Genomic DNA, 17,132 nt, shown 5'->3' with positions numbered 1-17,132 from the left:
GTGATTATCTATGCATAGAGATGTAAACACACGACTCAAGCAGAGTTCAGTTCTTATTTCTACCTACTGAATGCTTTCTTACTGTCAGTGCACATTAAGAAATTATTTTGACGTACAAGCAGGAATAAACCATGTTGTAAAAATCTGTGATTGGTAATAAGGCAGCTGTACAGTAAACATCTGCTCTTTTTTAACATTAGGAGATACATCAGAAAATTCTGCAACAAAAACATCACGTGACGTTACTCCAAGAAGAGACGGATTGTCCCGATGTGGATGAATTAAATAAGCAGCTTAAATGTGTCACCGATTTGTTTAATAAGAAAAAACACGTGTTTCAGGACCACTTCATTGGTGTTTTGAATCGTAAGTGAACACGTTTCACATTTAGGTAGCTTTCTCAGTTTGTAGGTATCCACTGGATCAGTTTTGTTGCAAAATTAATTGATTTTGGTTCATTGTCAAAAACAAATTTATTGCCAAAGTACCAAGATAAGGATTTGGACAAAAATGGCTTCTGTTTCCAACAAAATTCAGGAACAAATGTCAAAACATTTCATTAAAAATGTATAAAAAAATAAAACATATTCACTTTTTCCAATTATTTTTAATTTAGATACAAAAGTAATCTAATTGTCAGATGAGTAATATTTGTTTGTGTAGAAAAGAGAACAATTCATAATGTGCTATTCCAGGTCTTATTTACTGAAACTGCTGTGACTGGTGGACCATCCTTTCCCCAGTATATAGCTATGTTTATTGTCAATAAATGTTGAGTAAAAAGAATTATTAACTAAAGCATTTTCTTTCACATTGTGTGTAGTGAAAAACAGCCTCTGACAGCAGCACTGATAAACGCTATTATTAATTGTCTTGAAATGTTCATGTTAAATAGGGATTTGGATTTTTTTTTTTTTCAGAGTACAATTAATGAAGGAAATTGGAATGTCTTTTTTCAGGTCAGTGCAAGAATTTTAATGATTGGTTCAGCAGCACTCAGCTGTCTTTGAAGGACTGCTTTGACCCCTCAGAAACAAAACAGATGCTGGAAGAAAAACTGCAGAAACTAAAGGTAAAGTCTTAAAATACTCTTAATTTCTATTGCTGGTTCACCTTGAACTTTGACTTTCTTACACAGGAGATTATTCTGAGGAGTTCACATAATTGGGAATTCACATAATGTGATTTGTAACTTCAGGCCCAAAGAGCATTTAATGCAACATGAAGTATTGGGACAATAAGTGGAAAGTAAATCTGAGTTAAAATTGAATAATATAGTTCAAATTCAACTCAGAGTTGGTCATGTAAGAGACAGGACATTACTTAATGTAAGTCAATGGACCCTAAGTGCACGATTCAGTGTGCAAAGATGCAGAAAGTCAAATGTGTCATGGGATATGACAGGGAATGGCTTAGTGGGCATGGTCAGGGATTGGCTGACAGTTGAACTAGATGATCTTAGAGGTCTTTTCCAACCTTGATGAATCTATGATTCTGTAGAGGTTAAAATGAAATTCTGACCTGTACTGGGTTATAATGTGGGAAACTTGAATTCACTTTGTTATGAATTTTTGCTCTAGATCAGACAGGAGCAATAGAAAAGAGACAAAAATGCACCATGGGCAATCACAGCTTAACAAAAGAAGACATAGTGATGTCAGTGCTAGATTTGAATGCTACTTTTGCCTATTTCTGACTGTTGTTTTGCCACTATGAATGAAATCCAAGTTGTCATCTTTATTTCCTCCAACTGAAAGTAAAATAATCAGAAAACTGTATGAATAACAGACAGTCATTGTCAGATAGAGGAATGTAGGGCATGTTGGTGATAACTGGGGTCAAAGTACTCTTGAAGCTTAAATATCCTTGAACCACTGAATGGTTTGGGTCAGAAAGGCACTGTTGAAGACCATCTAGGTCAGGTCAAGGCTCCCACCATGGGCAGGGATATCTTTCACTAGGTCAGGTTGGCTGGAGCCCCGTCCAACCTGTGTTTTGAGCACCTTGGGGTGGGATGGGGCATCAACAACTTATCTGGGTAACCCGTAACAGTGCCTCGCCTCACCATCATGAAAAAAAAAGTAGCAACTTGTCAGAAGTGGGATTCGAACCCACGCCTCCAGGGGAGACTGCGACCTGAACGCAGCGCCTTAGACCGCTCGGCCATCCTGACTGTGTGAGCTGTTGTGCAATAGCAACTTTCACCAACACATTTGTGCTTTCATTCAGCACTTCTTCACTTCTGAAGGCAAAGATGGAGATATCCAAGAGGTTAAGACTCTGCTGAATAAAGTGAAGCATTACTTGCCCAAAGCAAGCATTAACCAACTTAGCAGCCGTGTGAGAGATCAAGAAGCAGAGCTACAAAGGCTGATATCTAAGTGTCAGAAACGGGAAAAGGAACTTGGTACTTGTCTCCAGCAGCTCAATAGGTATGGAATCAGTGTCAATTCTGACATTGTAATCGCAAGTGATAGAAAAGGATTAATTATTAAACAGCCATAGTGAGTGACGATTTAACGAAATTTTACTGAGTGCTTTGTTATATTCCTCTTGTGATGTTTCTCTACATAGTAGAATCAGTGTCACATAGGAGCATACAGTGATGTATTTCATGGGAGCACGTGCTTGCATGTTTCAGTGACATGAACCAGGGTACTTAAAACTATCCATAAGCTAAGATTTAAGCTGGATCAGGTGCTTGGTGTTTGTGCTTCTCAGGAAGACAGCATTGTCAGCAGGTTTTACTTGTGTAACGCCTCTTATTTTGACCTGCACTCATATTTCTTCTCTCTTTAGCCTTCAAGAAAGCAGCACTGTCTTAGAAAAATGGCTCACCACTCAAGAAGAAAAACTGCATGAGATCAAAAAAGATAAGACAAAACTTGAAAACCTGTATAAAACATTATTAATGCAGAGGTATTGTTGTCTTTGAGCTCTACCTAAAGAAGATTGCCCTGTGTTTTATGAGAAATAGATGTTTATTCATTTCTTGTACTTTCAGAGAACCATTTGATTCCTTGGCTCAGCTAGCAAATTCCTTGAGGGAGACTGGGCTGACAGAAGATGAAATCATTTCAGAAACCAGTGATCTCGTTAGTAGATATCAAACGCTGACGACAAATGTAAGTGAGATGGCAGGAAATACTCAGGGACTTGCAGTGGATGAACATTTCAAAGAACTTGCCCAGGATATGTCTAGTTGGATCAGAAAACTTGAGAAGGCTATTAATAATCTGAGCTCACAGGAAAGTGAGTTGCCACCAGACAGAAGGATTAATCAGATAAAGGTATCGTGTTATTCCCATTGCACTACACAGCTTGTACTTACTATAAAGCAAATGCTTGATGAGTCAATACATTATAAAATATGCTACCACTGCTGATTGCTTGTGTTTTGTGACTTGCTTGGGGTGTGAGTTTGTGGGAGTGTTTTCTTCTTGTTTTGCTCCTTTTCAGTTTTTGCATAGTTCATAAAGCACGTTAGAGGAGATTTGCTGCTACACCTCTAGATGGAGTAAGACTGAATTCATAGCTAGGGAGGTGTGCTGGTGGCCTTCCACCTTTCCATCATAAACTACTCCAGAGATGGAGAGGGAGGTCAGTAATGTGGCTGGGGCATCCAGAGAGCCTCTGCAAAATGTGTAGATTCTTGGGTGTGCTACAGTGTTGTTGGGTTGGGCTGCTCTGTTCTTTCACTGAGTGATTCTCTTAGGCCCCCATGTCCTCTCTGTTGTCTTCTTTCTGAGAACCTAAGAGGCTCCTAACAGAATAGCCAGAAAAGAGGCTGTTTGTATTTACATTTTTCTTACTGTGGAAGGGATAGTATTGTGATAAATGTATCTCCCTGAGATTTGGGTTCTTTTACTGCGTCAGACCAGTAGTGGTTAAATTTTGTCATGTAGAGAATTACTAATAAATCTGAGCTATCATATCCCAAGCTTTCTAATTTAGATCATGTCTGTTAATGTATTTGTTATGTGATATATTAGAAGGCGAATTCTTTTTTCTTGAAATCAAGAGTAAAAGACTTTGTTGGTAATACCTTTTATTCTGTAACCCAAGATTGTTGTATTTGTACTGCTTCTCGTTTAATACAGGAAATCATGGCTCTCAAAGATGCAGGAGATGCCAAAATACAGAACATAGTGCCTGTAGGAGAAATGTTAATAAGAAATGACAAAATTAAGGAGCCAGAGATTCAGCAGACTCTTTCTGACCTCCAGAACCAGTGGGAAAAGACCTGTCAGTTAGCCACTGCATACAGAAGGTAATTTGCCAATTGTAATATGGATCTTGTTCTTGTAGTGAGGAGGATGCACTGATTTAGACCTGTGGTGGCCCTTCCCTATGTTGTGAGCTTGGCTTAGTGCCCCAGGCATCCTCCTCTGCAGAGCTGTGATCTACTTTTGTGCATACCTGATTCAAAGAGAGAGATCGATGTAGATCCAGCAGGCTGGAATTTTTAAAGTAGGATTTTAACGTCTGGATTATTCTGGTTGGCTGAGACACTTTCTTGGCTGTGGCAGCTGTTCTTGCTGCAAGTTATTTTCTGCCAAAGCCTGTTCATAAGAAGTCAGCAAAGGGAGCTGAGTGTGCCTGATAACCAAATAGATCCTTTAAACATGTCACATGGTTCCAAGTGTGTGGTGAAAACAAACTGAAGTTGTGATTTTGCAGTTGAAGACAATTTCAAGGTGTTTGTCTGCTGTAATGTCCTTGAATGTTAGAGCAGTTCAGTAAAATCACTGGGAAATTTGCTGTTGAGATAAATGGAGCTAGTGCAGCCCTACTGTATACTTTTAAAAATTACCAGGGAATGAACTATAAGAAACAAGTACTCTTCAGAGTATTCAGTTGCCTTCTGTTATTAAACACTCAGTACAAGCAGTACAAGTGGCATTCAGAAAGATCAGTGGCTGTATTAGATCCAACTTAACAAAATGCAGACAGCCTCTTCACAGTACATTAAAGACTGGAGTTGAGGTGCTCAGTAGATCTGAAGAGATGTTCAGGACCTTGCAGGATTAGGTCTGTAGATAGCAGATGTGATACATCCAGCAGCATGAAATGGGAACACCGAATTTAAGGCAGTAATGTCTGGGAGGCTATGCTCTATTTCTGACTGACCCAAAACTATGAATCTTGAGACAAAAAAAACCCCAAGCACTGAAGCTTTACTTTTATTGTTATTTTCCCTGCTGTACTTTGTAGAATAGTAACCAGATTTTATTTGTTTGGATTTTTTTTTTTGTGTGGGATCATATTTTCAAATGTTGGCATTTAAGTTCCATCTGGAAAATATTGTAGCTTCATCACTAAATGTGAGAGTATAACTGTTGATTAATGGCCTTTTGCCCCACTAATTTTAGTTGAGTATTTTCTGTGGACAAGTATAACCCGTTCACCTTTGGTCAATCATAGTGGGTATTTGGAAAGCAAACAAATCAAAATGTAATGACAAGGTCACTGGATTGTGACAGCACAATCCTTATTGTGTATGCTGTTCTTATGGTCTGTAGCTCTGAAACACTCCCCCACCACCTCCACCTTGACCAAAGCAATGTTTCACTTGTACAGAACATTCCCTTTCAGGAGACTGTCTGAAGATGTTTTTAAAGGAAAAATATTTATAGTCTTACTGTAGTTTTGAAACAGGACTTCTGGTGGAATAAAGAGCTGAAAATACAGAGCATGAGCATCTTACCTCAGATAGTAGAAACTATGGGTTTGTGGGTTACAATTTAAGGCACATGTAAGAGGGTTAGTCACTTGTCTTCTATTTAGGTCCACTTCAGTTGCACTAACTTCAGTGTCTTTCATTTTCATATCTTTGAAAATTCCAGCCTAAAGTTGATCATTAATTTAAAATCTGATGAAAAGTATTCGGTATGCTGGTGTTCATTCTAATGATTGACTTGACTGTAATTTTTCATTTTTTAAGTAATAAATGCAAAATATTTTAATATTAAAACCAGTATATTTTTCTTAGCCCTCAAGAGCAACTTCTGTTCAACAGGGAACAGTATGAGCAAAGCAAAGAAGATCTGAGACTGGCTCTAATTGAACTGAAGAAACAGCAACAGGAGATGGATTTTGCCCTTCAGCCTGGTTTGCTGGAGAAGCAAGCTCAGTTGGCAAGTTACACCAAACTCTTGCAGAAAGCAGAAGATCTAACTTCTCAGTTTAATGAATTAGAAAGCCAAGATCACGTACAGAGCTTTGCTGAGAATCCCTGCTTCACAGAGGAATCGTGGTTGGAATTAAAACACCAGCATGAAAATCTGCTCAGCCAGCTACAGGTCGGAACCCTACTCTGTGTTCTTATGAGAATGTTGGTGTAAGAAGTCTATCTTACTGTTTGCCTGTAGGTCTCATTCAACTGACAATTTGATGACTAAAACTAGAAGCAGTGAAAATTGCTTTGTAAAGGGGCAGGGGACTCCTTTCTCTCTCTTACCATTGGAAAAAGAGCACGAGTTCATAGTTTTCACTTCCATTTGCAGATGAAAAAACATTTAATCAAATGAAAGCAAGACAAGTGTGAAGATAATAGTTTATAGCTTTGCAAGCAGATTCTGATAGCTTTGATATGAAATATCCATTCCTAGAAATCTCAAGGTCGCATGATTGTTTTCTCCTTTTAGAAGAACAAATGACTTTCTGGATGCTGTTTGTTATTGTTTTCACCCAGTTTAGGTCCATGTGTGTCGGTTAGTGTTGGTCTAATCCTAGAAACTCCTTGATTTTTAGGCTGCAGTGGAGACCTTGGAAAGACATGTTCAAGAGCACCAGCAGTTTCAGGACATGGTGACAGGCTTGAACACAGAGCTAAAAACTGTTTCCGAAAAGCTTGCTGATGGTGTGAGTCCAACAGTGGAACAACCATCCACTGAGCAAAAAGAATTGAAATCACAGGTATGTTAGAGGTTTTGCATCATGGAGAAAGTAAGTCCATCCCCTGGGTGTTTGTAGAGATCATCTGATTTATAAAAGATAAGAGAGGATCAAACTGAAGAACCAAGAAACACTTTGAAACCATTAAGTAGGTGTTGTATTCCTTTCATCAAGGTAAATATAGACCAGAAATCTCTCTTAATGAAGGTCCACTCTTAATGGGCTTTTACTGTCAATTGAACAGAAGGTAAAATTGTCCTCGTGTCAAGCACATAGACTTAATTTGGTTTGTTGTAGATTTATGGGGAGCATAATGAAGAAAGAGATTGTCATATTTGGTGTTAGTATGTGTCTTCAAATTAGCAAGAGAAGAAGGTTTATGTGAGTGTCAGTGAGCTAAGTTCAGTGGTAAGAAGCATCTTTCACAGGCAGGTAGACATTCTCCTGCAGTTTGGTGGGCCTGAAAACAGTCTTGTAGCTGTGAGCATAGGTACTACTACAAGCTGAAACTGTAGCTCAGATATTGATCAGTGCTATTCCTCTACCTCCAGAAATTGCCATACCTCTAACAAATTCAAAATTGAGCGGTAAGAGAGGTAGGAATTACGTTCTTAGAACTTGACTGGGTCACTGTGCACCTCACGGAATTCTGCCTGATTGTTTTATCCTTGTCTTAATGCATATTGCTTCAGATGATCACTGCTTGTAAAAATGTATGGCTTACTAAATTTTAGTATGTGATTTTCTGCAGCAAATAGGACTTCCTGTACTTCTCAGCTTAGTTTGTTGTTCACAGTAAATATTTATGATTTTTGTGACTGACTTTTGATCTTACTGTTAGGTATGTTGAGTGAATATATGTTTCAACGGCATGTTTTCTTCCTGTTCAAAGGAACAACAAGCACCTCTTTGTCAATTTGAAGATATGTTAAAGAAGATTTTGGTTTTAGCAGAAACTGTTAAACAAAACACTTCTTCACCAGGACAGAAGTTTATTGAGGATGAAATTGAAACACTTCAGAGTGAACATAGGAGTTTTGAAGAAAAACTTGAAAATGTCAAGCAAAAGAAAGAAAATATTTTCAGTGAAGCCCTTGAGTTAAAAGATGATCTCACGGATGGAGTACAGATGGAGAATAAGCTGAAGAGGGAGATGCAGATCATTTCAGATACTCCTATTGCTGCAGAAGAGGGCACCACAACAGCAGAGTTAAGGGAGTGTTTGGAAATGCCTACTGTGAGTATTTTTCCTGACAATAATGGCAGTGGAGAACTGGTTCAAAAGAGGCATGGGTCTCAAATGCCTTTTGTATGTTGCCTTTTGTATCTTGGTTATATTTGTATGTTTATTATATTTGTATTTGCCTTTTGTATATTGCATCCTACGTTCTATCCCCCCATTGCATCCTGCTATCTATTCAAAATTGCAACTTTCAATTCAAGCACAATCTGCGTGCAATTAGATAAAGCCTCCTCTGTGGGGGGAAAAGTGTGTAGACAGGAAAATTACAGATGTGCCTCTGCCAAAAAATCTTAGTCCTTTCTTTTGCAGTAATTTCAGAACTTAAAGAGTTTCTCATATACAGTTAAGAATTGCTAACAGCTGCAGTACAATATTTTTTCCTCTTTGTTTACATTTTAAAAATAGATTATCTTTTTAAATATTAAAGTATATTTGCAGTAAAACAGCTTTTGTGTTATATTGTTTCTCTCAGGGTCAAGTTGTAATTGGGAGTGTATCGGAGAAAGAGAAGCAAAATGGTTCTCTTTTGGAAGAAAGCAGGATGTTGTCAGACAGCCCATTACAAAGTATCCATCAAGGAAAGGACAGATACAGCCAAACTGCTCAGGTACCTGTCTAATATGTTTTAACAGATGTCAGTGTGAATATATGTGTGTCTGTTCAGTGGCAATGCCTACTTAATTCCTTAAGATTTATGGTCATACAGAGATATATTTTCCTCGTCAGTTAAAAGGAAGGATACAGGCACAAAGTATATTGTGAGAGGTCACTAATCTGGAACTGCTGGTCTCTAGATCACCTCAGAATAATTACACCATAAATAACTTCATCTGTGGAAAGCTGAAGGAGGAGTCTGGCGAACTCCCTCATTGCTCTGACCATCCATTAGTAGCAGCTGCAGCAGAGAGATGACCATTGAAATAACTGACCATAGAGAAATTTCTGGAGCAGTAGAAATAGAAACTGTTTCATAAGATCCTGGCAGACTGATCTGAGCAAGTTTCCCCAAGAAACTGTGTTCGGGTTACCACCATTCATTAAGCTAAACTGATGAGCAGGTAGGAAGGTTATGGAGCGCAGTGTTCTTTGGTAAGCTTGAATTTTGGACTGCGACTTCTACTGGTTGTAAACATTTTGTGTTTTTCAAACCAGGAGGAAGCTGATAAAGAGAGCCTGGCTATGGATAGATGTGATGGAGTCCAAGAGAACCTTCTGGACAGAGCAGTTCTGGAAAGGCATCAGGATGACACTGGTATTGGAAGTGATGAAATAAGAAGGGAAACAAGTCCAGTGAAGGTAATCAGACATGAAATTAAAGAAGGTGATTGAATTTGAGGGTGTATTTATACAGTCTCGTTGCAAAGGGGATGATACTACTAATAAATAGTAAAAACCCGATATTCTTACCTGATGTGTGGTATACGCAGATTAAATACGCATTAAATTTCAGAATCCTTTCTTGTAAGATTAAAATTTGCATGGAGGGATTGTTTTGTTACTGTGAGCTGCCACAAAGTGGCTTTCTGAGGACGTGATATTCCAAATCACTTGTCTGTATTGTGATGCCTTTAAACCATTTTGTTTGAATACTGTTATTTTGCTTCAGCCTCTTTCATTTATTTAGATTTCTTCTTTACTTTGCATGTATGAGGTTGCATTTGAAATGCTGTGTTCTCTTTTGTGCACCACGATAAAGGAGGAATTTTGACAAAATAGAGCTGGAGCTATGATGTGTGGGAAGAACTGTGTTCTCGTTGGAGATAAAGAGCTAATCCAGGGGTCTTGTTGCCATCATTACCTCCCTGAAGAGTTGTTATATAGATGATGGAGCAAGGTGCTTGTCAGGCTTTTAGTTTTAGCAAACAGCATGAGATGCTCAAGGCAGTGTAGCCATGACAAAATGGAGCACAGTGTGCATTCATGAACTTGCTGAGAATTGGGATAAATTAGCTCGTTCTGGGTTGTGGGTGCACTGCTTTCAGTACATATCCTATCTGACCTGTAGCCATAGCCTAGGTATCCCTGCAGCACAAATAAATTGCCAATTATGTGCTCTCCATCGTGATGTGCTGTAAGTATTTTCCATTCCTTATTTTGTGTATACGTGGCTGTGAATATCCTGCCTGGTAGCTGGTTATGTGCCTAACCACAGACTGTCTACAGTGCAGTGCAAGATTGGAAAAGCCTAAGCCTTTAAAAAATGCATTTGAGACAGCATCCAGGGGTACACAGTTTAAGGTCTTGCTTAGAATAATGAAACATGAACAGAGTAGATCACAGGTAGACCACTTGCAATCTATAATTTTTCCCAAGAGTTATAATAAAAATTCAGCTCTGCTTCTTCTAAGTGGTTTTCTTTGCCATAACCTTGTACACAAAAATTTAAGAGATGTAATTGTTGCTTTTCTAATTCACCTATAAGTGTGGGCTTTATAAATATGCTTCTCAAGTATTGTAATTACTACTCAGTACATTTGATTAGGGCTTTTTTGTTACTTGCTTCTTTATTAGTATCGTTTTTACAGCAAAAGGAGAAACCTGCTGATGTCAAGAATCAATCCTACACAGAAGATGAGGAGCAGGTTCAACAGAGCGTGTGCTTGAAGAGTCGAGTCCTGACACCTGTAACAGCTGAGACAAATGGTCTGGAATCTGACCCCTCAGTCTCTACCCATGAGGTAAAACAGATTCTGGTATTTCAAGTTGCACTTGTCAGAGTTATTGGATTTTTGTTACAGAGGGCTTCAGCTGAAGTTCTGTTGTAACTGAAGAAGTAATTACTGTCACAGAGAAATCAAGCTCATTGTGTATAATTCAACTTCATGTCCACAGTAATTTTGAACTTTATCTGAAATACTAGCAACACTTCTTTTATTTTTTTTTTTCCGGTGGATCTGTTCAAAAGAGCAGTGTTGGTTTTCCTAACCATCACAATCAGTATTTTATACATAGGCCTTCTCTTTAAGTTGCTGTTTGCTACAAGGTTCTGTGTTGCTGTAGTCAGCTGTGATTGTCTTTGCCATCATAAGGAAGGGAGATCAGAAAGCTGAAATCCAACAGAAAATAGAGAAAGAAGAATTAATTAAGAAGTTGAATGAATAATGAAGTACTTTAATAAATGGCATCACTAAGTGTATTCTTTAAGAATAATGGTGTTTCAGCACAAATAGCCTGAGAATTCCCTGAGATTATTATTCACCCTGTCCTTAAAGTTCAAGATGAAGCCAGTTCCAGTCTTTGTTGTTAAATCTATAGGCAAGTCTGCCTTTCCATTGGCAAGTCGTATTTGGGACTTTGCATAGGGAAAGGGCAGTAGGTTATGCTGGCTTCCTGAAGAAATCTGTGTGTCCGGATAAGAAACCAGGATACAGATTTTGGACTACACCATGGGCAGAAGCCAGAATCATTCTTGGCATGTATCCCCATTATTGTCAGTTTCCCACAAGCCTGCACTGTGAACAGTGAGTAGCAGAGCCCTGAGTTTATTCCTGAAGAATAGCCTGTGTAGCAACCTTTGTTCCTCTGCATTCTCAATTTTTCCTCTGTCTCTCACCACCTGATGAGCTGAAAAACTACGGAAAACATTAAAAGCAATGTGCAGGGAGACTGACACCGTCTGTATCTGTACGTCCAGATGAGTGTGAGAGGCTGAAAAGACCCATGTGTGTGTACAGCAGGGAAGGGGAAGACAGGATAGATAGACCTATGAGTTTGAGTTATCAGTAGGCTGAAGAGGGTGCAAGAAAGATGTTACTTGAGAGAGGAGATGTCAGAGTTTCAAACTTTCATGGAGATTTCTTAGCTAATTGAACAGTGCTTACAGGCCAGAATGACTGCAGAGGTGGGTGGTGGTGATGGGAGGGCTTCCTAGGAGGAAGCAAGAGCAGGATTTAGTCATGGCTTAAACATATGAAGCCAAGCATTGCAAGCAGAAAACTTACCATTTTAGGAGTTCTTCAGAAATAAATGTACTGTTTTGCATTGCAGAAGGAAGGTGCAGCAGGGGTTGATGAGAAGGAACTATTTCCTGGAGTGCAAGTAAACACTGAGTATTTTGAGGAGGAACAAAAGGTCAATGAGCTGAAAAATGAAGTGGCTGAGCTGGATATTGTGCTTATAAATGAGCAACTGAAAGAGCTGGAGGTATGGAAATTGCAAAGCCCATTCCTCAATGTTAATGTAGCGATACACTTACAGAAGTATGATTCAGTTGGGCAGAACAAAATTGTTGCATATTATCTTGACTGAGGTTTGACTCTGTGGTTTAGACAGTTGCATAACAGGTAATCTACAAACACTGTGCCTTAATTGCAAATATGTCCACATGAATGCCATCTTTTGTACTGATCTTCTGAAGTGTGCCAGTGGGTACACCTGTGATTGCATGTGTGCTTCTGTGATGTGTGCTTATTACATGTAACCAAGGAAGTGTATGTATATGAATGTATCAGTATTCAGTGCTGAAGCTGAAGGTAGTTAAGATCTTCTTCTAATCCTCCCTGTGGTGGGCTTGATTGTAGAATTTACAAACTGAGCTGGAAACGTGGAAAGCAAAATCTTTGTGTCTGAGTCAGGAAACGTTTCCTGATGCAACACGATCAAACGGAGCAGAGCTGCAAACCCCAGAGCCTGTGGTGCCTTGCTGGGACAGGCTGCTTCAAGAACTGGATGCTGTTAAGGCAGTAAAGCAACAACAGTCCTGTTTGGTTAATGAGTACCAGAAAAATCTTTCTGCTGCTCAGTCTTCAATGAAAAATTTGGCAACAGAAAAAGATAACATAAAAATGTAAGTATAATTGTGGGTTTCTGTTAATAGATTGCAAACAAATATGGTCCTTAACTTAATGTTTCTGATACAGCTGATGTGGGCTGAATTTCATGCCAAGCTTCAATAATGCTGAGACACATGTTTTATACATCTCATTAATGTTCGACAGAAAGAGAACTCTCACAAGTTTGTAAAGTGATGTTAAAACTGTACCTGGAGTCTTTAAACGGAATTATTACTGGTGATTCTCTACTGTAACCTTTTAGCAACATCTACTCACTTTTCTTTTTAGGCAAAACAAATAAATTGGTTGCTTTGCTAAATATCTGTATGGATGCCATATTAAAATATTTTTGCAAAATATGTCAGAAATGAAATATTGTTTTTTTTTTTAAAATGAATTAGCTAGGAAATTGGAGCAATATTTCTTTTTCAAGGACTCGTAAATTCTAATTCTTTTGCCAAATTTAGTAACTCTTAACTCTGAAAAATTAACTTAATTGATAGAAAGGACACAACAATAAATAACTGTAGTACCAACCCAAAGGTAACCAATGCATACAAAACATTTAGTACTTTTTATGAGTTAACCTTCAAAACATGGAACTTGTCCATCAGTCACAGTAAGGTACCACATTAATTAGAAAACTTCAAACGATTTATAAAATTGTTGATTTGCAGATTGGAAAGAACTGAATGAAATTGTATCTGCTGGATGTATTTTAGAAGTGAATTTCAAAATGCTCTTGGAAATAAAAGACAAGCAGATGCCTTCCCCCAGATTAATTCTGAAGGAGTGAGAATTTTGGAAGTTTTTCTTTTAGCCAAGCTTTTTTCTAAATTGAATAGCAATATAAATTGTTGTTAATTCACTTAGACATAACTTAACAGTATTGTTTATTTTTAAAAAGAGAGACAGCTTTTATTTTAGAAAGTGGCACATTCTGTTGTATTAGTATATGCTGCTCTTTTAAAGAATACGTGTTGGAATGTATCTTTAACTGCAGAGATATCTAGAAATAGCTAACACTGTGTAGATAAGCAAGGAAGTCATACTGTTATGGTTGTTAGGACACTTGTGAGAGAGCATTAAGAAAGTTATATATGTGAATGGAAGTGAATGAATCATCTGTGTGATGAAACTCTCTTAGAATATGTGTAGGTCATGGTTTTTTTTCCTTTATAAACCTGTTCATATTTTTGACAGGGGTCCTATGAATAACGCAGTTCTACTGGAGAAAATTAAGGCATGTGTACAGTCATTACACAAAGAAAGAGATGTTTTAAACCAGCTGAAAACTCAACAAGAACTTTTGTCTCAGCATTTAACGTGCATGGACAAAGTGTTAACTGCAAGCCAAATGAGGCAACTGGAGCAGTGGTGGCAGCACATGGAACAGGCAGTGCAGAAGAAGCATGATCAGGTGTTGGCAGAAATCAATGAGTTTAACACGCTTATGGATAAAGCACAGGATATTCAGAGATTGATACAAGAGCAGTATTTACAAACAGAGTTGTGTTCCTCAGCTGGAGAAAAAGCCAAATGCCCCATAATTTGGACTGCAGAGTTACAGAATATTAAACATGGTCTTTCCCTGTTAAAAAGAAAGATAGAACTGCAGATGCAAAGAATTTGGAGCGATGAAGAAAAGATAGCTCTGGAGAGCTGTATACAGGATTTACAGAGCAAACTGGAAGCTTTATCAGAGCAACACACTCCTCAAGATGATGTTCGGATCACTGGTCCTGTTGTGAAGAAACAAGACATAATGAAGAAGCTGAAAGAAAATATTTCATGGGTCAAAGATTCGCTGTCCTCTCTTGATCAGAAAGCAGCACTTTTCCCCTGCGATGTTAAATCTCAGATCAGAAATTGTGAGCTTATGAGGAATGAAGTTCTAGATAGAGAGCCTGTGATTGAAACACTGGGTAATGAGCTCCAGCACATCCTTCCCAACTTGAAGCCAGAGGAGATCTCTGATATGACTTTCCTCCTACAAGCATTACAGAATTCATACAAGGCTCTTGTTTTAAAATCTGTTGAAAGATTACAGCACCTGGAGCTTCAGCTGGAAGAGAGGCAAAGACTTATTGCAGAAGTAGAGAAAGTTCACTGTCAGCTTCGAAATGCAGAGACACTTGGCAAGCCTGATATGAACCAAACCAGCACTTGCTCAGAATTAATCAGTCAACAGGACATTTTAAAGGAGATTTTAAAGGACATACAAGAGATTGAAGGGCTTATCTCATCCCATTGTGAAGAGAGTCAGGTCACAGCTGGGGAGCTGAGTCTATCCGAACAATTATTTTTGATTGACCAATTAAGAAGTCTGAAAAATAGAGCAAGGAAGACACAGAGGCAAATTCAGAGTAAATGTCATGAAGTGGGAAAAAAGATAGCAGTCTACAGAGAGTTTGCAGAAGGAATGACTTCGTTGAAACAAGAGCTTAGTGATCTGCAGTGTAGTGAATTGAAACTGGAAGAAGAACTGACAGGGGCCACACAAGAAATAAAGAATAAATGCAAAGCTCTTGAAGAAAAAGTATTATCCTTACAGTCTAATTTGTCACAAATAATGAAGTTCAAAGAAATTTTTGAATGCATAGGTCTAAATTGGGATTCATTACAGCTGGATGAATTGCATGAATTGCAAACTCAATTTTTTAAAATTAGAAATAAAATTAAAGGGAAGATAACACATTTTGGTAATGTTATTAGGGAATGTGATAAGTTTCATGCACTGCTAAATGAAATCCAGACTATGACATCTGCTGCAAGAAAAGAAGCAAATATATTAAATGATAGATCTAATTCTTCTCCTGCTGAGAATCTTATATCTGCACAGATTCTGCTTCAGACAATTCAACAGATTTTGTGCTTAATCCAGGAGGTAGAAAATCAAATAAACAAAAATGAGGTTTTACACACGCTATTCAAAGAATCAAAGAGGCAAGAAATAAAGAGCCTGGAGACAGATGTTGAGGAATTGAGTCTGTTTCTTCAAAACTTGGTCTCTAGTCTCCAATATGTAAACAAGGAAGATATCCAGAATGTGGCAGAGCATCTATCCGATGCCATAAGGCATGTTCAGTTAGAGCTCCAGCAGCCAATAGCAGTAGACTTGAAAATGATGCAGTATGAAAAGATGCGATGGGAATCAATTCAGAATGTGATGTCAGCAGAGTTTTCTGCCATTAAATGTATAATGGAAAAAGAGAGGGAAAGTCAAGAAGAAAAATCTCTTGCTGCTGGTTTAGGAACAAAATTAAGAGCGCTGGCAGATCATGAAATACAACTGAAGACAGACATTGCTGCCCGTGTTGTAAGTATATTTAATGAAAGTCTATTTCCATGTCTGTAATGAAACTTATGATTCTTATGTCCTGCCATCCTTTGCTTTGGAATTTTCCAGTGTTGGTAGCTCCTTTATACCCCCTGTCCCTATGTTTGAAGGAATTCAGCACCTCTCTATGGCTACATGGGTAATAGAGGGCATTTGCTCTATGAGTTTGGGTCTTGGAGACAACCACATGAAATTCTGAGAAGGCCATTTGGCCATCCAGAGGAGCACAGCAATCTTTCTTGATTGTTCCTTTGTCTTTCAAACACTTTCAGTCTGCTCTGGAGGAGGCACGTAAGGCTGGTGAGCTTTACACCAAGGCTGTTGAGAGGGCTGCCAAGTTCCTTGAGGACTGTGAAGCTGAAGTTCGTTCTGCTGCAGCAGAGCTCAGCAGTTCAGAGGACACCTATCAAACTCCACAGTGGAAACAAGAAGAGTTCGACTCTGCAAAGGCTGACATAGAGCAGTTGTATTCCAAGCTGAAAAACCTGGTGAAACCAGAAGACAAAATATGTCTAGAAAATACTTTAAGAGAACTAGTCAATAAAAGTTTGGCATTAAAAGAGAAGATTCAGAGAAACGAGGCCGACAAACAGAGGTAGGTTCATGTTCCTAGATTGTATTCCTACCTATGGCAAAAAATAGAGTTTTGTTTCTTCTCTTATAGAGCCAGGTAATTCAGCAGAAAGAACTGTTATTTGTTGTGCCTAGGTGTGACTTTAATGGAAGGAAAATTAACAGATAATAATTGTATTTCTAAAAAAATGTTTGAAAATAATGGAGACATAAGGGAAGACAGACAATTCTTTCAAGCAGCTCTGGCTGATATGTTTCATATTCTTACCTACATTTCTTTATCACTGAGGTATTTGTACCTGTATCT

The 17,132-nt window shown here is 38.3% G+C and overlaps 2 protein-coding genes and 1 non-coding gene across 10 annotated transcripts in view; 1 reads left to right on the top strand and 2 right to left on the bottom strand.

Annotated features, from left to right (window-relative positions):
* ESR2 (estrogen receptor 2) overlaps positions 1–17,132 on the bottom strand; it is a 169,049-nt gene that overhangs the window by 12,039 nt on the left and 139,878 nt on the right. The gene's annotated exons all lie outside the window — the stretch shown is intronic.
* SYNE2 (spectrin repeat containing nuclear envelope protein 2) overlaps positions 1–17,132 on the top strand; it is a 172,416-nt gene that overhangs the window by 61,265 nt on the left and 94,019 nt on the right. For 5 of the 8 annotated variants that reach the window (XR_008209491.1, XR_008209493.1, XR_008209490.1 and 2 more), the window contains exons 36-51: positions 201–366; positions 960–1,072; positions 2,230–2,432; positions 2,800–2,919; positions 3,005–3,290; positions 4,101–4,270; positions 5,993–6,302; positions 6,754–6,918; positions 7,790–8,134; positions 8,613–8,747; positions 9,293–9,436; positions 10,666–10,818; positions 12,128–12,283; positions 12,661–12,926; positions 14,116–16,231; positions 16,525–16,847. Coding sequence is in view for 1 of the 8 variants with exons in the window: in XM_052695581.1 (XP_052551541.1) it covers positions 201–366; positions 960–1,072; positions 2,230–2,432; positions 2,800–2,919; positions 3,005–3,290; positions 4,101–4,270; positions 5,993–6,302; positions 6,754–6,918; positions 7,790–8,134; positions 8,613–8,747; positions 9,293–9,436; positions 10,666–10,818; positions 12,128–12,283; positions 12,661–12,926; positions 14,116–16,231; positions 16,525–16,847 (5,171 nt within the window). In the remaining 7 variants the exon portion in view is untranslated. The remainder of the gene's footprint in view (positions 1–200; positions 367–959; positions 1,073–2,229; positions 2,433–2,799; positions 2,920–3,004; positions 3,291–4,100; positions 4,271–5,992; positions 6,303–6,753; positions 6,919–7,789; positions 8,135–8,612; positions 8,748–9,292; positions 9,437–10,665; positions 10,819–12,127; positions 12,284–12,660; positions 12,927–14,115; positions 16,232–16,524; positions 16,848–17,132) is intronic. The other 3 variants (XR_008209489.1, XR_008209488.1, XR_008209492.1) reach the window with 2 other exon arrangements.
* Positions 2,091–2,173, bottom strand: TRNAL-CAG (transfer RNA leucine (anticodon CAG)). The gene has a single exon. It is a non-coding gene; the product is annotated as a tRNA-Leu (tRNA).

This window comes from Tympanuchus pallidicinctus, unplaced genomic scaffold (assembly GCF_026119805.1).
Source record: "Tympanuchus pallidicinctus isolate F22 unplaced genomic scaffold, pur_lepc_1.0 scaffold3, whole genome shotgun sequence".
Lineage (NCBI taxonomy): Eukaryota > Metazoa > Chordata > Aves > Galliformes > Phasianidae > Tympanuchus > Tympanuchus pallidicinctus.
The sequence above is the reverse complement of the archived record's forward strand: the minus strand, read 5'-3'. Positions and strand labels throughout refer to the sequence as shown.